Source organism: Struthio camelus, chromosome 25 (genome assembly GCF_040807025.1).
Source record: "Struthio camelus isolate bStrCam1 chromosome 25, bStrCam1.hap1, whole genome shotgun sequence".
Classification (NCBI taxonomy): domain Eukaryota; kingdom Metazoa; phylum Chordata; class Aves; order Struthioniformes; family Struthionidae; genus Struthio; species Struthio camelus.
The window spans coordinates 6531808-6549673 of NC_090966.1; the positions used below are offsets into that span (position 1 = coordinate 6531808).

Genomic DNA, 17866 nt, shown 5'->3' on the forward strand with positions numbered 1-17866 from the left:
AGACTTAGTTCTGTTTTATTGAAAATCTTATGTCACTAGACTAGTGTTTGGATAAACCAAGTGCATATCTTTTTTCTGATACTATATTATCTATTTCTGGTGGTGTGTTTCATATTTGGACCACTCGCAGTTGAAAACCACTTGCCACCAATTTGAGAATTAAGAGTATGGTAGCTACAGTTTGGGAGGAGGAGGTTTGCATGTTGTGCATCAAATGAAGGCTACAGTTCAGACTTAACATCAAAGTTGTGACAGGTTCTGTTATCCTTTAAATGGTAGAAATTGCTGGAGTGCATTATGTTCAGTCTTCAGCCGCATCTACCCTGAGAGTCCTTTAATCTTTTTATTTAGTAGTAGCTTCTAGGCCAAAGAAATCTCCTGATGAGTATCCCTGTATCAAGCTCCTAGTGCTTCTAGGAAGAGAGTCATATACCTTTTCTTCATGCACAGCTGAAGTATCAGTCATGTTGCGAGGCATATGCAACTTCCCTCGATAGCAAAATTCATACAATTGTCAAGAGTTGGTAAACCCTCTTGCACGTGTGGTTTTGTCTTTTTATTACTATTTCTTTTTTTACACATAGTGCTAGCTATGCTTTGTTTTAAATATAGATAGAAAGATCAGATGTCTAGTATTTGTGCAAAAGACTTCAAACACACTTTTTGTTCTACCGTAACGTAATTCTTCAGTATTTTTTTAAGATAAGCTTGGTGCTTCTTCAAGTTACTTTCAGTTAAGTGTTGTAATGAGATCTTTGTAGAAATCTGTGTAGCTGTTCGCATGCCCCAAAGAGGCTATAACAAAATGGTTTTGCCATATTGAAGCCTGTGGATTTGAGGTGGCATAATATCCCTTTGCTTGTCTTTGCCACTCTGATTGCATTCCTTATTTCTCCAGTAGAAGAAAGCTGTTGCTCATTAGCCATGTACAGCTTGTAAGTGCATAACTGATGGGAAAAGATCTGATAGTGATACAGTGTTTTGGCTGGGGTGCTTTAGTATCTGAATGAAGGAAAAGAATAACATTTCTACATAGCAGCTCCTATATCTGGAGTAGCTGAGATTATCTGAATACTATTAAACAAACACTAAGTTCCTAGGAACGTAAGGACGAGGTGCCTGAACTATGCTTTTGTTCTTAGGATACGGCTTAAAACAGTGGAACAGGCATTTCCTTGCATGATTACGGGTGAGGTGGAGCACTCGGGTGTCTAACAGTCCTCTTCCCTCTTTCAGAATCTGTTGTCCTCGGTATGGGGAAAGGAGACAGACGGAAAGCGACTGGGGGAAGCGTTGTGTGGACAAATTTGATATCATTGGGATTATTGGAGAAGGGACGTATGGGCAGGTGTACAAAGCCAAGGACAAGGATACAGGTAAAGATGCCAAGTGGCTTCAGATTGACTCCGCTGCTTTATGACCTTCTTTTGTTATGGTGGGTGTGCTTAAAGCCCTTTCCAGGCTTAGTGGTGGCGCTGGTTAATGGACATACCTGTAGAACCAGAAATGGCTCCAGCCCTGGAATGAACATTACAGCAGGTGTTTTCAAAAGGGGCTAAAAAAGAGGGGGCTAAAGAATAGAGGCTCTAAAATCCTGTTACTCACGAGTTGGTGCCCAGCTGCACTCTGGAGTTATGTGCTCTGTGTGTACAACTTGGTATCTGGTCAGCTGGTCGTGGTAGGAGGCATAGCTATGGCAGCCACAGATGCCCCCTGAACCCTGCTTTTTACATGTGCCTTTATCAAATTTGAGAGTAGCAGAGCTTGTGAAAAGGGCTGGAGTGGTTTCCAGGATAGGTGTAAGTTCACCTGTGTCACTTTCCACTGAAGCAGAGTAGGAGCACTGGTCTCACCTGTCCTGACTGAGTTGTTTGGGTCATAACCTCTGATAAAGCAGTGTTTACAAAAAGTAGTAGGGTGGTAACTCAAGTTAGCTCTGCTGTTTCTTCGTGGATGTTGATTGTGCCCATAGTTACTTTTAACTTCCTCCTGGAAATCCAGAGTTGTTAGTGGTGATGTGTGTGGATGCTTTGACACTGGCTTGTTCTGGCAGGTGAATTGGTAGCCCTAAAGAAGGTGCGACTGGACAATGAAAAGGAAGGCTTCCCCATTACAGCCATCCGCGAGATCAAAATCCTTCGGCAGTTAATCCATCGCAGTGTTGTTAACATGAAGGAAATTGTCACGGACAAACAAGATGCACTGGATTTCAAGAAGGACAAAGGTATTATTTGCTGCAGGGTGTGGTTTCAATTAGCCAAAGAGGTGGCACAACTTAATTTTTTCATTCTTACTGTAAAACTAGAAATCTGAGTTCTGGTGTGTGTAGATTTTCTTTTTTTGTGTTCCTCCTTGATACAGCAGTTCCAGCAAAAGTTTGTCATCTGGATTTGGCCTTCTATCAAAGAATAGGTTCCAGTTAATATGAGTTGTCATACCACATAGTAGAGGCTTCAGGAATAAATGCAATTTATCCTTTTGAGAGTTAGAGAAGACTTTTTTTTTTCTCCCCCTAAAACTTTTATAGGTCACTTCTAGTACTGATTAGTGCTGACAAAATAGCTGATAATGTGAAATGTTTTCCGTCCTCCGTCACTGGAAGAAGGATGTTCTAGCGTCCCGCTAGCTTTTTGATTTTGGGCTTTTCCTTCATGAGAAAGAAGGGGGACAACACAAGCATCAATTTAAGCCATGCATAGCAATAGTTTTTTCAACAACATGGCTTTAAAGAAAAACATAAAATGGCATGAGTATATGCAACTAGGATGTCAAAAGTAACTGATGATTTGGGGTATTCAGCCTGATACATTAGAGGGACTACTTGGGCTTTTTGTTTGTTTTCCCCTTGAGGAAAACCAATTCCTTCTAGCATATCCAGTAAGCCCTATATAACATGAGGCCGTATTTAAAAAAAAAAAAAAAAAAAAAGGCACTAACAGAACACAATTAACTACATTGAAAAAAGAATATATCAAAAATGAGTCTGCTTTCATTCCTTCTTTTCCGTAGTCTCTCCTCTCTTGTTTTAAGTGATTTCTCTCTGTTTTACCAGGTGCCTTTTACCTTGTGTTTGAGTACATGGACCATGACCTAATGGGGCTGCTAGAATCTGGCTTGGTACATTTCTCAGAGGACCATATCAAGTCTTTCATGAAACAGTTAATGGAGGGTCTGGATTATTGTCACAAAAAGAACTTCCTTCATCGAGATATCAAGTGTTCCAACATCTTACTGAACAACAGGTAACTTGGGACTAGATACAATTCTGTCCAGGCTCCCTTTCCTGTGCTCCCATGGGCTCAGTTAATTTAGGCAGAAAGCATATGGTTGTCATCTTCACCTTGAATATGCTCAGAAGTAGAAGGTTTTGATCTGCTGCAGGAATACTGTCCTGTGTGTTTCCACCAGTGGTGTGACAGATGATTCTAATTAAGCAGTAGCTCTTCCCTGGTGATGCCACTGGCTGGGGGCATAGCTCCCACTGCAAAGTGGAACAAACCTAACAGTGTTCTAATGTTTAACTTACTGCTGGTGGTAGTCTCTCTGTGTGAGACCCTCTGCTCGGGTTTTGCAACTCCTTATAGTTGTACTTCTTTCATGTTGACTTAAACAGGTCTCTGTGTTCTTCATCTCCAGGGCATTTTGGCAAAATTTCTGTTTATTGTAAGTGCTTGTATGCAGAAGATTAAAGTAGGAAGTAGCAGCTCTCCATGAATTATCACTCTTTTTTTAGATAGCAATGTTTCACAGTAACATAGTTCGTCATAGAACACATTACAATTTGCAATTCATTTACTGTTAATTCTCAAATATTTATCTCGAAACCCATAAGAAAAGTTTGAGCCAGTGAGAACAATACTGCCCATAATTACATCCACATGTTGATATCCATGCAAAAGGCTTTACTGGGACATTGGTCCATTGGGTAGGTTTTGTGATGGAGATGAGACTGAATTATTGCATGTTTTTTCATTTCTTTGAAGGATTAAGCAGGGTCTGAAAAACGAAGACTGGCTTAGCCAAAATAATTACTGCAAACATTGCTTTGCCAGGGCTTCCTACTGTGTGGGGGAGTTTTCTTGCCTTTTACTGCTTTCGGCATGTGATCCCCGCTGTGATTCAAACTAGTGATTGCTTTTATCTTTCAGTGGGCAAATCAAACTTGCAGATTTTGGACTTGCCCGACTCTACAGTTCGGAGGAGAGGTGAGGCATGGTGGGTTAAAGAAGGGAGAAATGTCTAACATAAGTGGGAAGAGCTCCTCTGTTCTTGATGTCCCCATAGTCCCTTTATTTGGGAGTCCCAGCGCTGCTTGAGAAATGAGCTCCAGTATAGCATAAGTGGTACAACACTGCTCCAGCTGTCAGAAAAATATCCTCCTGGCTGGTATTAATAGCCTTTCATCAGACAAACCAGCCGATAAGGAACTGAAACATCTTCTTTGCTTGCTATGGACCTTCCTTGAACTTTCTGTAGTATCACAGGGGAGTTCTTACATTTTGCTCTGAACTGGTAGGGTCAATCACTGTTCAGTAATGATTGTTCAGCCTGTTGCAGGTCAGAAGTTTTCAGTCTTGGGCACATAAAACCTGCTGCTTTGTTAACTTAGGCAGGTGTGATGGAAGTGTAGGTACTTGAAAGCCCACAGCTTCTACTTAAGTGCCTAATGCTACAGTTTGAAAGTAATAATTACAATCTGTAAAGGTTTTGTGGCCCTTAATGTCAATTTACGTTTATGTATCTTACATTACAGCCGTCCATATACAAATAAAGTCATTACATTATGGTATCGACCTCCAGAATTGCTGCTAGGTGAGGAGCGTTACACGCCGGCCATAGATGTATGGAGCTGTGGGTAAGTGCCTGGTTTATCTCTTGCCATATCTATGATTTCTGCAACTGTTATCTGTTCCAGCTAGAAAAAGAGTGTTCTGATAGCATAGGAATATTTTCAAATTCTGTGCCTTAAAGAAGTAGGTTTCCTTCAGGTAACTACAGCTAAACGGTTTAATAAGAACTCCTAGAACAAGATGTATTTTGGTATTGACATATAGGAGCATCAAATGCATCTACTTAGTGTTTTAGCGTTTCTCAATTTTTAAAACTTAACCGTCCAGCCTTTGATGCTTATGTGTCAGTAAGATCAGGAGGGAGGACGGACAGTTCCAGTGCTTCTTGCTCCGCTGATCGTAGCTTCAGTGTAGAGTTTTAATGACCTATTAGAGTGTTTTTTTTCCTGTAACCTCTTTGGATTGCTCTGTCATGTCATTTGGTTTCTTCAGCTAAACCTGAGAAATGTTTTGAAGTGGAGATCATGGGTCTCTAATAGTGTAGGGAATCTCGTGAACGGGAGGAGTCTGGGCAGTTCAGCAGCAAAGATGGACGTTTTTCCAAGTGGTTCAGAACCAGAGTTCTAAGGATTCAGCATTTAGAAGCGGGATGGGGTTTTTCCAAAGTGTGTGCTTCCTGTTGTGATATTCATGGGTAAACTTTCAGCAGAGGTTTTGTAAAAGGCAAGCCCTGCTAATTACTTCTGGAAATTCTGGCTGTGAAGTCCAGTTGCTGTTCACTGCCCTGTGCCAAATGAGTGGGGTTAGCCCAGTTCCAGCAGACAGGTGCCTGTATCAGGCCACAGCTATATTTGGCACCAATTGTCATTCCTGTCAGAGGGCTTAAGCATAGATGTTAAGGACTGAGTGAGTCAGAGCGCTCTCCTCCCTAATTCTCTTCTTTCCCTTCCAACTATTAAAAAGTACTATGAGTGCACACAGACATTATACATGTGTACAAGACTGTCCTATGCCTGGCAATGATAAATAATAGGCTACTGGCAGCGGAGGCTAGCTGGGCTAGCAGATACCTACCAACTTGTGACATTAGAGTTGGAGGGATAATTGGTTTGAGCCTGAAGGAAAAGGAGATAGATATCTGGCTGTTCTTCTCAGCATGCTGTTGACACTTTCCCTTTTCCCTGCAAAGAGTTAGAGCATTAAGCCTGTGATGTGTTAACCAGCCTACTAGTGAATGTTATTTCCCAGCTGTGTGGAAGTGGTGGCTCTTTACACATAGGTTAGTTTGTCAGTTCTCAACTACAAGCCCTGATGCAAATAACTCTCCTCAGGCAAACCTGCTTCTGAACAGAAATGCTGCAGTGTTCAAATGATCATCCCAAGAGTTTGCTGTCATGACCTCTTGCTTTTCCTCTTTCCAGCTGTATCCTCGGGGAACTGTTTACAAAGAAGCCTATTTTTCAAGCCAATCTGGAACTGGCTCAGCTTGAATTAATCAGGTAAAGCATTGCACATGCATGCCTATGAGAAGGGGTACTGCAGAAACTGCTCATGCACGTAGTCTGTGTATTATAAGAGCCCTCTTCCTCTAATCTGTCTACAAAGTAGGACCAGTAAACGACTGTAACTGCAAATGTGAGTGGTTAGGCCTCTAGGTGTCCACACCTGTAGTCAAGTGTGTGTAATGTATGTAACCGCAGTAAACTTGTGTTGTTAGTTGAGTGCAAAAATTATGACCTCAAATTAGATCTCACCACTGAAAATTCAGTTTGTTAGATGGTTTATAAACTCAAGGTAAGCTTTTCTTCTGTTCCTGATGCTTCCTTTTTAACCTGAGTGTTTGTCTAATCCTTGTCAAAGTGTGCCCAGCCCTAGGCTATTGATATGCTAAGTTGCTTAAAAGGAAATGTTTTCACTTGGGTGGTGGCTAATCTCCTTTTAGATGTGTTTCATGTGCTGATAGCACTCTGCTTTTCTGGTTCTCAGCCGGCTCTGTGGGAGCCCCTGTCCAGCGGTGTGGCCAGATGTCATCAAGTTGCCCTACTTCAACACTATGAAACCGAAGAAGCAATACCGAAGGCGCCTGCGTGAAGAGTTCTCCTTGTGAGTTTCAGTAAAAGGGAGGATAAGTGGGTGCATGGGGATGGTGGGCTTTTGTTATGTTGTGTGACTGACCTGCTATCCTTTGGCTGTAGTCTACCTGGCAGAATGAAGCAGGCTTCTCCTGCTCACCTGCAGCCCTCTCCAGGAAAGCTTCTCCCATCTGTGGAAGGCTGGAATGTGGTTGCTGTCCCCTTTCTAAGCATCTGATCTGCCACAGGTGCTTCTTGGAGGGGTTTCTTGCCTCTGTATGCTTGTGACACTTCCAGCTAGAGTCTGCCTTGTTGATCTGCACTTGGAAACCTCACAGAACAGCATTCACACAGTGCTGAGGCTGTCTGACTTGAGATGTGCTCTCTGGGGGCAGAGTATAATTGTGTGATAACCTCGTGGGATTTGTAGCAGAGTTGCTCTTTATAAACGGCAAAAATCAGACTGAAAGCTTTACAAATCTGATGCCTGTTCTGATGATGTCTGTGAGCTGCTGCGTTACTTAGTAGTAAATTTTGACTGCGTAGGTTTCTGTTAGGTCTGAGGTGGCTCTCTGAAAGTAGGTTTCTCCCCCTGTTCAGAACAACCTCTTAATTCAGCCATGCTTGTAAATCTTTATACAGCATTCCTTCGTCTGCTCTTGACCTGCTGGATCACATGCTGACGCTAGACCCCAGTAAGCGCTGCACAGCAGAACAGGCACTGCAGAGTGACTTCCTTAAGGACGTTGACCTCAGCAAGATGGCACCTCCAGAGTAAGTTCCAGCTGGCATCTGCCACCAGGGTGGGCTCTCCGCTAAGCGAGCTTTGGGAAGGAGCGGGGTTTGGTTTTGTTTTCAGGCAGAAACTGAGTCAAGGTTTCTGGTGTCTCTTTTCTACTATGTCCCAGGATTTTGTCATATGTCTGAGCAAATAGCTCTTCCTGAGCTTTTTTTGTTTTGTTTTTTCTCCTGACTGATAATTAATGCTGGTTTTCTAAAGCTCTTTTTTTTTTTTTTTTTAATGCTCATAAGGCTCTGCATCTTCCAACAGAGTTTTGGAGCACAAGAATAACGCGTAGAAAATCCCCTTTCCCTGTGCCGTGGAGGATTGGTTAGGCCTCGTTGTTTGTACTCCTTGTTAGTTGGCTAGGATAGTGGCTGTTGAGCAGTGTCGCACCATTTGTAGCTCTCGTCTCCTACTCCAAGCAAGCTGATAATGAAACTCTGCTCTAGCTTCATTGCATGCAAGTACAGTGATAGCTTTTGAGATTCCCATTTCCTTCAGAGTTCCTAATGGCCTCTGCAGACTCAAAGCTGTCGTATGCTCCAAGCTTAACGAATTTATCCTTACGGCAGGTTGTGTGCATTGCAATAACCCAGCCCTTTCTGAGTAAGGTCCTAGTGCAAATCAAATGCTTCACATGCAGTTGATGCACCCTTCCTGGTTCTAGGACTCACCCCTTTTGGGTTTGAAAGTATGGTTGCAGTCAGGGGAACATCTGTGCTTCTCTTACAGCACTAATAATATTCTTGCTGGTTTTCTTAGCTGTTAAGAGTTGTTGTTCTCTTCCAGCCTCCCCCATTGGCAGGACTGCCATGAGCTGTGGAGCAAGAAACGCCGACGGCAGCGGCAGAGTGGGATTGCAGTGGAGGAGCCGCCGTTATCAAAAGTTTCTCGGAAAGAAACTACCTCTGTTACAAGCACGGACACTGTCAAAAACAACAGCAGTCCTGTGCAGCCACAGCCTGCCCAGCTCAAAACAGAGCCTGGTGTTGGAGATGCAGTAGGTCAGTGCCTAGCCTGGTCCTACTGATAACTTGTATCCCTGCCATCTCTGATCTGTACTGGCTGTGGATGCTTATGCCTCTTTTTAAGCCAGTGTGATTCTTTACTTCTACAGAAACAGCATTTCAGAATCTTCCTCTTTGGGATGGAGGAGTTGTATTTTGTTTTGTGGGGGTTTTTTCCTCTCTTTTTTCTTTTTCCCCTGCTCTGAAGATTGTTAACTACACAGAATTCTGGATGATCTTTGGAAATCTTTGAATAGCTGACTACAAATTCACTGTATGAGTTATGTTGCTGGTTCCTAAACATGCTTTCATGGAGGATGATGAAAGGAATCCTTGAGTCACTTAGGCCAGCAAGAGTAACAGATGATAGGCTGAAGGAAACTGCCATGTTAAGGGTATGCAAATGAGCTGAAGTTTGTGATCTTATTGATCAAATTATATAAAGGTTAGGCACGTATTGTAACAGACTAGTGGCCGGTGGGCAGAAACGTAAACTGTTGCACAATCCTTGCAGAAAAGATCATTTGGTCATAATGACTTGCAGGACTTAAGCACTTTTCCCAAAACTGTGGTCAACCTTCTGGTGTCTAGCAAATAGTTTGAGAGGTATTCTACTTCCTGGGAACATAGAGATATGCAAAGTTGTCTAGACCAGGCTGATTGTTCTGTGGAAGATCTATAAAAACCCAGATACAGGCTGAAGCTTCCTTTGTCAAATGCTGCACAGACAAGTAAGAAGGAAGGCGGTTCTTGCTCCAAGGAATGTCCAATCCATGTGTTCAATGAAACATGGCAGATGGACCAAAGGTGGTGGTCGGATTAGCAAACAGCTGAGAAGAGTGTCACATTATTGGTTGCCTACCAGCAAGGGGAGCTTATTTTTAAGCTTTTAAAACCAACCCTGTGCACCTCGCTTCCCCAGAAGTTTGCGTGACTTGCAAGGTCAGCGCAAAGTGACATCCTTGTCACCCTCACTAGGGAGACTTTGCTCCAGCATGCCACAGGGGGAGTTGATGCCATTCGGGGGTTGTATTTCAGACTAACCTGAGTAATTACAGATCAGGACAGAGTCCAGTGTGATCCCAGGCCAACGTTCAGCACGGAATTGCATTCTGCTTGGCCTAATTTCTTTTGCTGTGTTAGTGGAACACGCTCTTCTTTCGTTTCAAACAGCAGCTTAACTCTGTCCAGGGAACATGTCTTTTAGTGCAGGAGGGAGGGCTCTTGATCTTCGAAGTGCTGCAGAGACCTTGGAAAGGTGCTGAGCTGCTGTCAGTCCTGCTGCTCTGGACTAAAGGAGTTTGATCTTCATCACACGTCCTCAGACTTGCTGGCATAACTGTTTGTGTAGTTGCTCACCGTTCTGGTTCTTGGGACACCCTGGATGAGTTAACCACTCCAAGAGTGGGGTCGTTGGGTTGAACTGAGCTGATCTAAGGAGCAGCTGTGTGCGCGGTTATGGTGGCAGATGGGAGAGGGCAGGGACAAAGCTTCCCTCTGCTGCTAGCCATGCAGTGTCTGACTGTGGCCTTAAGCGAGTGCAGTGCGTGAGCAGTACCACGGGGTGCTGCTGCAGTGCTGCTCAGATCTGCTCAGAGTCTGGGAGGTGCAAGCTGATACCAGAAATCTGAGCAAACTCTCCTGGAATCCTTCTGCTAAAGCCTCCTGGCCTTCCCCAGGCCCAGGGACATGCAGAAGAGGTGTTTGTTGCTATGTGTTAATGTTATGATTACAAACCAATCTGATGTAGCTTTCCCTAACCTTTCTGTGATGCTGCTTGTGTTTTCTGCAGGCCTTGGAGAAATCACCCAGCAGCTGAATCAGAGTGAACTAGCTGTTTTACTGAACTTGCTGCAGAGCCAGACTGATCTGAGCGTCCCACAGATGGCCCAGCTGTTGAACGTACACTCTAACCCAGAGATGCAGCAGCAGCTGGAGGCTCTCAACCAGTCCATCAATGCTCTGACAGAAGCCACGACTCAGCAGCACGAGTCTCAGGCGGCAGCAGCGGCAGAGGAAGCCATAGAAGAGCCACCCACGGAGGCCCAGCCACCGGAGGAGCAGGCGACTCCAGAAGCAGCCAGCGCTCAGGGAGATATGCAGAATGTGCTGGCCGTTCTGCTGAGTCAGCTGATGAAGAGCCAGGAGCCTGTTATAACCCTGGAGGAGAGCAATGGGGAGAAGAGCAGCGAGCAACGGGGGCCAAGGAAAACCCCTACAATGCATCCGGAGGAAAGTACAGGTAAATAATTGTGACCGTTGCTTATGCATCTTGGATGCCATTCACCTGTTTGAGCAATTAAAGCCTTCCATACAAGTGCCTCTAGTTTAACTGCGGCCAGGAGGACCCAAGGTGATTGAGTATTGTAACAGAGGGAGGCTTGTGGAGTTGGGCGGAGGGAGGGAAGGAGCTGGATGCTAGAGTGTGGTCAAGCGTTAGATTTCAAGACTAGGAAGGACGCTGACCCACTCGCTGTGGTAAGTGCTGACCTGCTTAGGAGGCTTTTCCCAGTACAACAAAGCCAAAGCACTAGACTGCTTCACGTCTCTAAAACATAAAATCCTGTAATGCTCCATTGTGAACAGGTCCGTGAAGAGTAAAGGCTCTATTTTTCCCCAAACACGAGGGGGAAATTTGCAGGGGTCAGTCTTTGCTCTGACATCCCCAGTAATTGGTAACTTGCACCCTGTCATCATTCACAACTAATGTCACGTTGGGTTTACACATTCAGGTAGTTTTTTTGTGCAGGACATTGGATCTCTGCAGTTACGCAGTTCTTCCAGTCTGTTTGTCCCAGCTACCTTTTTCACCATTCCCTTGCTCCCGTTCTGGCCCCTCAAAAAGAAAGCACAGAGAGGATCGTAAAGAAACGTGAGAACTGAAATATTGGAGAGTTCTGAAAGGGAGGGGTAGTGGCAATTTTGTACCTAAAACTTTTGCATCTGGCTTTAGCGTGCCTAATCTATATGTAGAGTGGATTTTCATGAGTCCTGAATTCAGCAACTTCTGTCGTGGAGCCAGATGATTGGCTCTTGTAGGGCAAGTAAGAGGCATGTTTAAAAGACCTGATTGTATCAGTAAACTCTTGGATTTCCTTTTCAAAGGTGGGTGTAAATGTCTCCATGTCTTTTGTTTCTGTTGATTTTTTGAATTATTAGCAACATCCTGTGACGACCTCACCAAATTCTAGAAGCGCCTCCTGAGTATGTCTCAAACTCTCCAGGGAGCCTCTTTTGGCCCGATACACAACTCCTCTGCAATGTAGCTGAACGTGCTGTGTTCTCGTGCCTTCAACATACCCGCCCACCACAAGCCAGTTGTGATCGTGCTTTTTTGCCCTAGAACTGGAAAATAATTAGGTTATTGTAGAGCAGATTCAATTAAATAACATTGTTCTCTGTTATAATTATTTTAAATGGTATACTGTCCCCAAATCAGCTTGGCTTTAAAATTACCTGAAGATTGTTTTCTGGATTTAAACACAATCTAGTTTTAAAGTGGACTGACTGATATGGGTGGAGGGGTGGTCCTGGAAGACTACTGGTTTTCACAATAAAGTTTGACCTTTTTAATAACCAGTTTTGCAAATGATTTGAGGATCTGATTCAACTAAGGTGTTCGTGGCCTCTTACATCATCGCCAGTAATAACTTTAAGCACAACGTAGCTCATCCTTTTGTTGGTGAACGAGACCAAGTCAGTTCAGTTGCGTTGCTCTGCAGGAGCCAGAACGGGTTGGGTTAGTGAAGTCCGCACGCGAGACACGAGGGAACAGATCATGTCCTACAGGAAGTTGCGTTCTCTCCTCTGTGTATTGTCACTCTTAGTGATGACCCTGCCTTAACAGGGGGAGGGCCAGAGAGCTGCTTTTGCCTTTTCGCACTCCCTAAGCAGACTGCTTTGTTCTTGCTGCTGACTCAAAAGCAGGAATGCAGAGTAGTAGGAGCGTTGTGACTGTGAGGGTGTACTACGAAGGATGCTTTTGTTCTCATTAGGAGAGATCCTTTGGAAACAGAAATCCTTGTTACTTCAGGTCTGTTTATTTAAAAAAAAAAAAAAAGTGGGAATGGAGGGGGAGAACTGATTTTTCACATGCTTCAGGACAATCTGTACATTGCATGCGAATATTTGTGGGTTTAGATTGTTTTGGACTGTACTCTAGAAATGTCCGTCTTAAAAAGGTCATAAAGCAGGCAAGGCGAGGAAGCCTCTGGTAAGAATTGGATCCCTGAGAAGCAAAGAAGGGCACAAGAGGGTATACCCCTTCCCTTCAGTCCTGATCTGGGGTACAGTCAGGAGCTGGCGTTTGTGGGTTGGGGGGGGGGGTTATTTGTTTAAAAATAAACAAGACAAATCCGGGCCACACTTCACCAGTACAGCGGCGTATACAGTTAGCCGCGTGGCTGCCAGCAAGCGTATTCATGGAGCAGTAAGGCACAGTGTCCCTCTGCGGCAGGAGGCACCACTTTCAAGGAACGCGCTCTGTCATGTGGCTCCACATCTGTCTCCCTCTCTGCGTTAGCCTCTGATCCGGGAGCAGGAATTCTCTCCCCGGATGCCCATGTGTTAGGACAGCTGTTGCTGACTAGTTGGGAGCGTACGAGTACAGGGAAAGCGTTAATGAACACATGCGTTGATCTTGCAACGAATGCCAGCTTTTAAAATTCTCCGCCTCTTTTCCAGTGCATCCTAGAGAGCAGACTGTCTCGGTAGGCTGTTTGTTTGGTTTTTTTTTTTTTTTTTGTATAAATGTATTTATATCTGTTTGCGTGATTTTTAAGATGGTGTTTAAAAGAAGTAACCCTTCCACAGCATGTCCTCCTCGTATTCTCCCACCAGAGAAGAGACCCCCCGAGCCCCCCGGACCGCCACCACCTCCTCTGTCCGAAGGAGACCTCTCCGGCGCAGCGCAGGAGTTGAACCCAGCCGTGACGGCTGCGCTGCTGCAGCTTTTTTCTCAGCAAGAGGCGGAGTCGCTGAGCCACGTGACGCACGAGCAGCAGGCCCTGCGATCCGCGGACTACGTCAGGTCCCGCTCGTCCAGGACTTACAGCGCTGAGGGCTCAGAGGGGGGATTTGGCGCCGAGGAGCTGAATTCTGGCCAAACTCTACTAGAACCCTCTGCCCAGACTCTGGGGAAAAGCAGGACCTTTTTGGGCTCCGTGAGCCACCTTGGGGAGACGAGCAACTACCAGGGCACAGGATCTGTCCAGTTTCCAGGGGACCAGGACCTCCGCTTCGCAAGAGTCCCTGTAGCGATACACTCGGCTGTCGGGCAATCCTTTACGAAAGCCGAGGGGAGCAACAACGCACTGGTACATCCAGAGGCCAAAATTCAAAACTACAGCGAGCTGGGACCGGGGACCGCTGGTTCCAGCGGGGCAGGAACAGGTCCCAGCTGGGGTGCCCCAACCCAGGCTGCTTCTTACGGGAAGGCCTATCGCGGGCCCGGCAGAGTGCCTCCGAGAGGGGGAAGAGGGAGAGGTGTCCCTTACTAAGAGACTCGCGTTTCACGGTGATCTTTCCCTCCCTTGCCTCTCAACCTTTAGTGAAATGATTTTTTTTTTTTTTTTTTTTTTTGCCAGAGCAAGGTATCGTCTGCATTTCGGCTGCTGCGAAGCTCTCTGTTGTACTCCTTGCTCGCTAGGCCGCTGGCAGGCACCTGGTGAAATGCTGTAGGGTCCCAACTTGGGTGTCTTGCTAGCCAAACCTCTCGCGCTTGGTTAGTGGAAAAAAAAAAAAAAATGCGGTGAGCTTTCTGCCCTGAGCCAGCAGATGGTGGGGGAATTGTTTGAAAATAGGAGGAATGAAACAAACCAACCACATTGGAAGAAGGAAATAAAAATGTTTTACAAGCTGGGCACCAGTGCTTCTCGGAAAGAGAAGCACCGGGCAGCGTTCAGGTAGGGCTAAGGGAGAGTCTGTTTCCCAAAGCAATTTTTTTTTTTTCAAATCCCCTTTAAAAAAAAAAAAAAAGAAAAGAAAAAGAAATGGGAAAATGTTGGTGCAGGGGTACCTGGATCTGTTGTCCTGGATTTGGAGACCCAGGATGTGGCACTGGCTCCTACTCAGAGTTTATTTAACATCGCTGTCTTTCCATAGAGCGCCGGGCCCCGTCCCTTTCCTCTTTTCCATTCCATGTCGAGTCTTCGAGCTGGCTGTCTGGGAGGCTGCGAATGCCGCTCTGATGGCTCCCAGACTCCTGATCATTTATGTTTTGATGGTAGCCTTAGTAAATTGGCTTTTGTGAAGGGTCTCTTTGGGTTTTATCTCTCTCGTCTGCCATACGTTTGCAGTGGGAATGGTCTTTTTCTAGATGCTCGAGAGCCGAAGAGAACACCTCACTTTAAAAAAATCTGTATTCTCTTTGTAATTCGTAAATGCCACGACGTCTGAGGAATTAAAGAAAAATGTTTCTGGTGGGGAAACTCCACCAGCTGGGAGTGTCTTTTGTAAGTGTCATCGGTGCTTTTGGGGCTGATGCTGCTGCGCCTGGTGTAGGCTTTGCTCAGGCTCTCTAAGCAGCATCTCAGTACTTTGAGGATTAACAGGTGTTAATGTATCATTTCTTTAAGCATATATATTTTTGTTGTTGTCCAGGAAGTATTTACAATGGATTTTCTCCTCCCGCAGAACATTGCAATGTTGTCCATTTCAATAAGACTTAAACAAAAGAAATTAATAAAGCAAAGGTACATATTTATGAGCTTTTTTTCCGAGTAGGACTTTCCTATGGAAAACATACAGTTGTTCCTTTTAATTTTAGAGCTGACAGTGTTACGAAGTGTTAAACGGCTTGGATTGCGTGAGGCCAGGAGACCTTCTTGTGGTTGCTAACAGGTTTTGATTTTATTTCTTTTTATACACAGATACAAATTTAAAAAATGCACCTGAGTAGGTGGTGCTTCTCTAACTGGGGAAAATCTGCCTTATACGGAAGGACGAGGGACTGCATAAGGAGTAGCTTTGCCAAGGGAGGAAGGAGGGGAAGGAATATATATTGCCTGTAATGTGCAAGGCCCCCTGTGTGAATAAAAAAAAAAAAGCAAGTCTGATATTGTTGATTCAGCAAAGACAAGTGACACAGTTTGCGAAATTCCAAGTGTAAATTTGTTTTTTTTTTTTTTTAATTGCCAGTCATGCCTGCCTGATGTGCAAAAAAAAAAAAAGGGGGAGGGAGGAGAGAGGGGGGAAAAAAAAAAAGGAAAGTTCTGTAAGATGCAGAGTGCACTAAATAAACCAGTCACCTCTCCAGAGTTTTTTAATTTATATAATTTTTTTTTTCTTTTCAACATGCAGCTGCCAGCTCTGGTATGTGTTGGAGTTTTTGTTGGTGTTATTCTGGCTTTTCTTCCTGAGCCCATCCAATTTGGAAGGAGAAATTGTGTTACAGCGCTGAATCCTCTTAGGAAGCGGATGCCTATTTATTGCCTTTCCAAACTGGCAAATCCACAGAGAAGTCTGACGAGAAACTAGCGCTCCTTAAAGCAGCGCTGACCTCCTCGGGCGCGTTTGGGGGGCTGCGGCCCGGCCCCCAAACGCTTTGAAAAGGCCGGGGGAGAGGCGCCCGCGCCCCGTCCCCTCCGGCGCGAGGGAGCTGGCTGAGCGCGTCGGCGCGGCGCCCCTGCCCTGGCGCCCGCTGGCTTTGCAGCGGGTCCTGAACGCCTGCTGAGGCTCTCGAAGGTGACGGTGACTTTGGGGGGGGGGGGGAGCTTCTGCGCCTCCATCCAGCCCAAAACAACAAACAGAAATCCCCGATTGCTGTCTCTTGTTTTGGGCTTTTTCCAGCCCGTCCCGCCGGGGTGGCGCGGGGACCCGCGGGCTCCTGCCGAAGGTGGTTCCCCCTCTGCCCCGCGCCGAAGGGGAGGCTCGGTGGCATCTCCCTGGCTGCGTGGCAGATGGCAGGGACCGGCCGCTCCGCCGCCGCCTCTCCTTACGTGGTCCCACCAAGACGCTTTCAATTCCTTGGGCGCCAGCTGAGGCGGCGCGGGAGCCGCAGGTGGAGGGGGAGCAGCTGGACGCGGGCGCCTGACCGTGAGCGGGGGGACGGCTGGGACCTGCTCACGCCCGTCCTCTCCCCGGCAGTGTCTTTTTCCTTTTTCCTTTCTTTTTTTAAAGGGGCTCTGTACAAAGAAGACAAAAGGATTTAGTCGAGGCGGGGGGGGGGGGAGAAACGTATGCGTTAAAAAGATTTGAAACGTGGTGCAGGTTACAGACAAAGCGGTAGGTGCAATTCGCCTCTCCTTTCTTCCTGGCCGCGGCTCACGGTTGGGTTTAGTGCCGATGGCTGAGAAGCTGCAGCCACCGTTACCCCGCGGGGAAGTGTCCGACCAGACTCTTACTGTACCTCTCCTGAGTTTCGTTTGAGACTGAGCGCGCCTTTTTTTGGTTGTACCTTTGTCTCTGTACAGATATTTTGTAATATATTAAATTTTTTTCTTTTCAGTTTATAAAAATGGAAAAGTGGAGATTGGAAAATTAAATATTTCCTGTTACTGTATCGCCTTTTGCTCCGTTGCCTTGAGTTATCATGCTGCTTCCTGCAGTCTTTGCATGCCGTGCGGTGACTACGTTTTCCTTTTAAAAGCCATTTTCCCCCCTTCGGCGGCCCTGTGCCGCAGCTCGGTCCCCGAACGCGGGCTGCGCCGGGCCACCGGGCTTCGCCGCCGGCAGCGTGCGGCGCTGCTGCCGCCCGGCCGAGCCCCCGCCGGCGGGGAGCAGGGTGCCGCCGCTCGGCGAGCCCTGGGCCTCAGCCGGTGCCGGGGCCGAGCGGCGGCCGTTGCCTTTTGCAGCCCGAGGGGAAAGCGGGGTGCCCGGCGGTGCCCGCTGCGGGGCAGGTTTGCTCCTTTCCCCCCCCGCAAAGGAGCAGCTTTGGGCCTGGGGCCCCGCCGGCTTCCCCAGGCGGGAGCAGCGGGGACGGCTCGCGGAGCAGGGTCCCATCGGGGAGCGAGCCCGGCCCGGCTGCCTCGGGGGAGGCGCAGCAGCTCGGCCCGCCGGAGCCCCCGGGCCCCTCAGCAAGGGCCAGGGTTTCTTCTAGCCTAGGGGCACGCGGCGGTGGCGGAGGGGCCTGTGCGTCCCCCTCGCAGCGGCTCCCGAGACGCTCCTGTCTCCAGCGACCGAGGCGGCTCCCGGCTTTCCTTTCGCTGCTGTAGCATCCCCGCCGCTGCCGCCTCTTCAAATACATCCGCGTGCAGATGGCGGGGGGACGGAGGC

General features: G+C 46.7%; 1 protein-coding gene across 4 annotated transcripts in view; it reads left to right on the forward strand.

Annotated features, from left to right (window-relative positions):
* CDK12 (cyclin dependent kinase 12) overlaps positions 1–17153 on the forward strand; it is a 30345-nt gene extending 13192 nt beyond the window's left edge. The window contains exons 4-16 of one of the 4 annotated variants that reach the window (XR_011136287.1): positions 1237–1376; positions 2054–2224; positions 3053–3242; positions 4149–4205; positions 4754–4855; positions 6212–6289; positions 6777–6893; positions 7505–7636; positions 8436–8650; positions 10446–10895; positions 13466–14168; positions 15420–15493; positions 15953–17153. Coding sequence is in view for 3 of the 4 variants with exons in the window: in XM_009681083.2 (XP_009679378.2) it covers positions 1237–1376; positions 2054–2224; positions 3053–3242; positions 4149–4205; positions 4754–4855; positions 6212–6289; positions 6777–6893; positions 7505–7636; positions 8436–8650; positions 10446–10895; positions 13466–14151 (2338 nt within the window). In the remaining variant the exon portion in view is untranslated. Of the gene's footprint in view, positions 1–1236; positions 1377–2053; positions 2225–3052; positions 3243–4148; positions 4206–4753; positions 4856–6211; positions 6290–6776; positions 6894–7504; positions 7637–8435; positions 8651–10445; positions 10896–11812; positions 12234–13465 lie in introns of those variants that run through there. The other 3 variants (XM_009681085.2, XM_009681083.2, XM_009681084.2) reach the window with 3 other exon arrangements.
* Positions 17154–17866: the final 713 nt, after the last annotated feature.